This window comes from Miscanthus floridulus, chromosome 2 (genome assembly GCF_019320115.1).
Source record: "Miscanthus floridulus cultivar M001 chromosome 2, ASM1932011v1, whole genome shotgun sequence".
NCBI classification, from domain to species: domain Eukaryota; kingdom Viridiplantae; phylum Streptophyta; class Magnoliopsida; order Poales; family Poaceae; genus Miscanthus; species Miscanthus floridulus.
The window spans coordinates 48,181,151-48,186,980 of NC_089581.1; the positions used below are offsets into that span (position 1 = coordinate 48,181,151).

A 5,830-nucleotide genomic window follows, 5' to 3' on the forward strand; every position below is an offset into this window, starting at 1 on the left:
AAGAGAGTTCAGATTTGCCATCTCCCAGACAGGGCTTCGGCCAACGCTGATGTCTTGTACTGTGTGTATACTCTGTTCTCCCTTCTTCTTCTAGCTCTAGCCATAGTGCGTGGGACGGACAACGCTTGTTCGTGGTCGGCACAGCTAGTGGGTGCTCGACAACACTAGCGAGTGCTCGGCAAGACCGGTGAATGATTCATTCACCTGAGCCGGTGATCCTGTGGGCCAACATCATAATGGTAGCTTGCTACTTTAACTCTGGTAACCATGTTTTATATTTAAATGACTTTAATGTGAAAATGTTTGATCTCAAATATTAGAGGTGGGGAGCTGACTCTCTTTACTAGACGTTAATCATTGTTTGAAAATACATTAATTAATTCTAAAAAAAATACATTAATTAATGTATGCCGTCTTCGACTCAGCGGCTCCAGCTCCTCAACGCTTGCAGTGTTTATGGCAATGTTTGTCATAAGTCTTTTTTTTTCTTCTCTAAATACACTGGGGTGGTAAATCCATTTTTTTCTTTCGGAAAGGCTAGCGTCAAGATGCCCCTGTGCACGCCTGCTTCACATGGGTCCCGCGCCGCTCCGTGTCCCGCACTCACACCATGGTCCGCGCCTGCCGCTCGCGCGCCCTCCACACCCATGTCCTTTGATGCGTCGAGGGACGGGGCCCAGCAGCTACAGCAGGCGGATGCTGCAGATGGGGTCCACTGCAACATGTGGAACACCCGATCTATTTTTGTAACATATAGAAGACACATTTGCAACATACATCCGAAACAGTTGAAATACTTGCAACATACGTCTGAAACACATATCGAAAACATATGCAACATCCGGATGAAACACTTGCAATGTAAGTGTAAAACAATATAAGTGTGAAACATATGCAACGCCCAGATAAAACATGTGCAACATCCGTATGAAACAGCTAGCCATTGCAACATATGCAATATCCACATAAAACACTTGCAACATACATATAAAACACTTGAAACATACGCTTGCAACATCAAGGAAGGAAGGGAGTGCGAGGTACCGTCGGAGAAGCTCGCTCCGGATCTTGTGATGTCGCGAGGTGAGGTTGAGCATCGTGGCGGTGCCGAAAGCCCCTACCTGGCGCGTTATCGAGGTCCGTCGAGTTCTCGATCGCGAAGTCGCTGAAAGCCCCTACCTAGCGCGCCAGCTGTTGGTGTTTGATGACCAACAACTTGTCACGGGGTTACCTGGGACAATGTTCGAAGGGCTTTGGCGTACGCAGAACTCGACAATAAACGCAAAGAGACGAACGATTTATACTGATTCGGGCTCTCTTGTTGTGTAATAGCCTTTATGTTCAGTCGGCGTGTAGCCTTTTGCGTTGGATTGATGAGTATGATTATGTGTCATGGCCTATCGATCTAGGGACCCATGCCCTCCTTTATGTAGCCTAGGAGGTAAGTCTCCTAATCGGTTATAATGCAAGAGTCCTAATAGGATTATATGATAGCAATATTACTAGAATTATATGTGGGAAATTTCTAGTCGGACTAGATTCAGAGTGGCCGTCGGGGCTTGGATTGAAACGGCTTGCTTGTAGAAACCATTGCACAGTAGCATCCTGCTAGCTTGCAAGGCTTCTTAGCATATACGTGCTTACTTCTTGATTGCTACTGGCTTGCAGTTCGGATGGCTTGCTGCTCCGCTCGCTCAGGGCAGAGACGGCTCGCCTCCAGCTCGGACAGCTTGCCGGCGGCTTGCTTAACGGCTCGTCTTCGCTGCCGGCCAGAGTACTAGTCGCCGTCGTTTCTTCGCCGAGTTGCTTCGTTCGTGTATGTCTTGTAGGTGCAAGCCGACTAGCTTGCACGTCTCCACGACCGGTGCATGCTCTTTTGATTTGCTTACTTGTGAGCAACAGAAGCACACATAAGCATGTACGTGCATGCTCATATTGGTAATCATCTCGCTGATTGTAATAATAGATCTTTGTCTCCGTGTCACATGCTGGCCTGTAGCTGATGTGCGGAGCGCCGATCGTCGTGTCTCGTCCGCGTGCTGCCTGACTTAGGACGAGTCGAATTTTGGTGACCACGTCCTAATTTATTTAGGACGAGTCGATTATAAGCGTGTTATTGAACGCTCGAGGGGTGGACGTAGTTGACCAGGCGTCTCAACCGACTTCAGAGTCGTGAAGGACGAGTCTGTCTGAGTGCGTGTATCAGCACTGTAGGTCAAGGGACTTGATGACTGCTTTTATGTTGGCGTCCATGAGAGGGGCATTGAAAAGATAGTTCCCACTTTTGCTTATCAGTTAAGCCTGTCGTATGCTAGCATGTAGCCTGTAGACAATATAAGACCGTGTTGAATCGTGAATAGATTATGCTAGTCTGTTAGTAAGCCGAGTGCCCCCGAGGGTTGGCTTGTAATATAACCTTTGTTTAAAAGGTAGACGGTTAGTCTTGATGAAGACTATAGCCTGTACATATCGGATGTGTACTCTATCATCTTGTTAGGCCTAGTAGGCGCATAAGAAAGTGTTATCCGAGTAAAAGTAGTTGACGTAGTCACTATAGTTGCTAGAAACTACGTTGGATCCTTCCATCGATGTTAAGTGTGCAACGTCACTTGTTCAAGGGGCCTTTGTAGCAATTGTTTACTGTTAAGATCCCATCCGTAGTGAACGAATCAGGTACCTTGCTTCCGAGAATCACCCTATCCAGGACGACATGCGATAGCGTTAACTAAATATCGGTTAGTGGCATACACCAGCCGCAGAGATGTGAGCCGACTGAGTAGTCGGCGTATCTCGCAAAGAGGCAACACGGCCAAATATCCAGCGTATGCAGCTAAGACTGCGTGCCGGGTGGCGTCATTATAGTCAGAGAGATGTGTGGCAGCGTGGATAGCCTGCCTATCTCATAGTTAGAAAGTAGCGGCATGGCTACTTGTTGAAGCTGTGAACAACGCTAGGCTGTATATCTTGTAAAATAGATGCAACATTAGTCGTAGAGATGTGAGCCGTCAACGGCATATCTCTGTAGCGGGCGTAAGGTAGCGGCGTGGCCACCCGTCCGTGTAGTGAGAAGGAACGACCAGGGTCGTTGCATGCTGATGGTGACAACCTTTTGTGTAGGCTGACAACGATGGACGGAGCCATTGACGACGAGGGCTGAGGCAGCGGCAGCGGCGAGTTGTTGACGAGAGCCGACGAGAGCCGAGGCGATCAGTAGCGGCGAGTTATCGACGCGAGCCGCGGTGGTGAGAGCGTCGATGAGGGCCAACGAGAGCCGTGGCGGTGAGTTGTCAACGAGGGCCGACGAGAGCCATGGCGGCGAGTTGTCGATGAGAGCCGACTAAAGCCATGGCGGTGAGTTGTCGATGAGAGGCAGTCCACAGAGGCACGTACCTCAACCAATGAAGTAGTGGCCCGATAAGGTAGCCGGGGAAGGCGCGTACCTCACCTAGATTTGGTTCCCGATAAGATAAATATACAGAATTTTGTAGTTATTGATATTCAGGATATCAAGTCGGAAGCAGGCCCCATGCATGTAAAATAATAGGTCGGGAGCGGATCCTAGTATTATGAGATGCTTGTAATTTTTTTGCATCTTGCTCTTGCTAGGCTGTGTAAATTCTCTGAGTAGTTGACCCTGTATTTGTAAGCACTTGTATCTCCGGTGTATGGTAGTGAGGTTCATGACCATAACCATGTGAGCCGTGCGAGTAAATAGTGTGTCACAAATTTGAGTTCGTAGGACTCTAGTATTTGTAGAACCGTTAAGAGTAGATTAGAACAGTCGGCGTTGCACGAAAAAAGATAATGCGTACGGAGCATATGTTATATACCGTTAGGTGTAGTTCCGACTATAAGTTCGGAGCTGTATGAGTAGTTGGAATGTAACTATGGTATGACCGCGGAGGCGCATATATAATATCCAGAGATATATAAAAATTAAAGAATATGTAAAAAAAATAAAGCTTGACTTGATACATGACCGAGTAGAGAAATCGACGTGTCGATGACGCAAACGCGGCGTGCTATCGGGGTGCCACCGTGGGATGACGACGGACAACAAGTGCCGTGGCGGGTATCGTCCGGGTGCCATCGTGGGACGACGACGGTTCGAAACCCACGACATGCATGGGCATTGAGTCGTAGTTGGCCCTAATGTACACTACGTCAGATATGATTTCCAGGGGCGGCTACAGTACATTTGTAGGGGCGGTTCGGCCAGCCGCCCCTACCATACCGTCTCTACAAATCATGTATTTGTAGGGGCGGTTCCTAGACCGCCCCTACAAATCGATTTATAGAGGCGGCTGGTGTTATCAGCCGCCCCTACAAATCAATTTGTAGGGGCGGCTACAGTACCAACCGCCCCTACAGTACATTTTTCCACAAAAAAAAATTCAAATTTACAATTCAAATTCGACCAGAACATATATTTTTCATGCACAACTCCATCGTGACTTATCTTCTGCGATTGTACCGAAACTCAATGAGAGAGGAACATGCTGCTACAACCTAAGAGTTTATATACAGGACATTGCTCTAACCTCAGTGCCCACTTGTACAAAACCTGAGAGGCGAACATGCTGCTACAGGTTGGGATCTAGGAGGCCGGGGGAGATTCTAGGAGGTGGTACATTGTGATCTCTTGCTGCTTGAAGTACCTCCGATCTTCCTCGTCCACAAGGACCAGATTCAGGTAATACTTGACGCTGAACTTGTTGTTTATGTTGCGGTAAGTCGGGGTCAACTCATAAGGTGTCAGGAACAGCCTCACTGGAATAGATTCACCTGCAAAGGAATTTGATTAGGTATGTAGCAAACCGACACCAACATCATTGAAACATGTTAGGATCTAGTTTGGGCAGGCTACAGGCTAGAATTAGACCAAATCCTGGTTCCATCAATGTGTAATTCAAGGACAGATCATAATTTAGTCCAATACTAGCTCAACCAAATGGCTGCTAACCTTAGCTCCAGTCAGAACAATCTTGCCTGAAGCAAAAATCAGCAGCACAATCTTTGGCTGCTTCATTCGATAGATCAAGCCAGGGAAGAGCTCTAGTTCGTATTGGAGAGTGAAAGCCAAGCAAAATATTAGGACACTGGCAGGAAAATTCAAGAAGATAGCTGAGAGAATTATGGCTAACAAGACAAGGAATGCAACTTACACTTGAGAAAGCACCATGAGAGTATGCAAGACCGTCAAGCCTGATCGGGAATTTGACATCACAAGACCCAACAATGTTCTGAATCTTGAAGTCCTGATAACACAGAAATAAGAGAAGTTCAATGACATTTATCCAAGAATTAAAGCACACAAGTTTGAAGAATGGAATACATACCTTGAATTTTGCTGGAAAACCAAGCTTCTGGATGATGCGAGCATACTGCAAATAGCAAAACAGTTATTTGTTCAGACAACCCTTAGCAGACTAAGAATATTTAGATGACAAGAAAAGAACACAAAATTACCTTTCTAGCTGCAAGTTCAGATTGTTGTTCACTTTTTGCTCTAGTACAGACCTGATAATTCACAGCAGGTTAGTGCACAATTAGGGAAATGATGAATTCTCAGACAGAAGCTCATTAGGAATACAATCAAGCAAAAGGATAACTGAGAAGTAACCCTTAAGTGCCTATGAGGTGTTCACACTAATTTTCAACAGCTATAACAACTAAACCATAAATAGCTACCAATAATCTCATCTTCTTATGGTACAAGGTCAGAACCATACCTAATATAAAGTATGAAAATGAAGTTGCATGATGTCAGAACTGAACGTGGCAATAAGATAAAACCCAGTACTTGATTTTCACTATATATGCTAGACAT

The 5,830-nt window shown here is 46.2% G+C and overlaps 1 protein-coding gene across 1 annotated transcript; it reads right to left on the reverse strand.

Annotated features, from left to right (window-relative positions):
• Nucleotides 1–4,767: 4,767 nt before the first annotated feature.
• LOC136536499 (TATA-box-binding protein 1-like) lies at nucleotides 4,768–5,830 on the reverse strand. The gene is made up of 6 exons (XM_066528771.1): nucleotides 5,804–5,830; nucleotides 5,470–5,520; nucleotides 5,340–5,384; nucleotides 5,166–5,258; nucleotides 4,964–5,065; nucleotides 4,768–4,785 (listed from the first exon to the last, which is right to left on the reverse strand). The coding sequence occupies exons 1-6, from the start codon at nucleotides 5,828–5,830 to the stop codon at nucleotides 4,768–4,770; spliced, it is 336 nt and encodes a 111-aa protein (XP_066384868.1).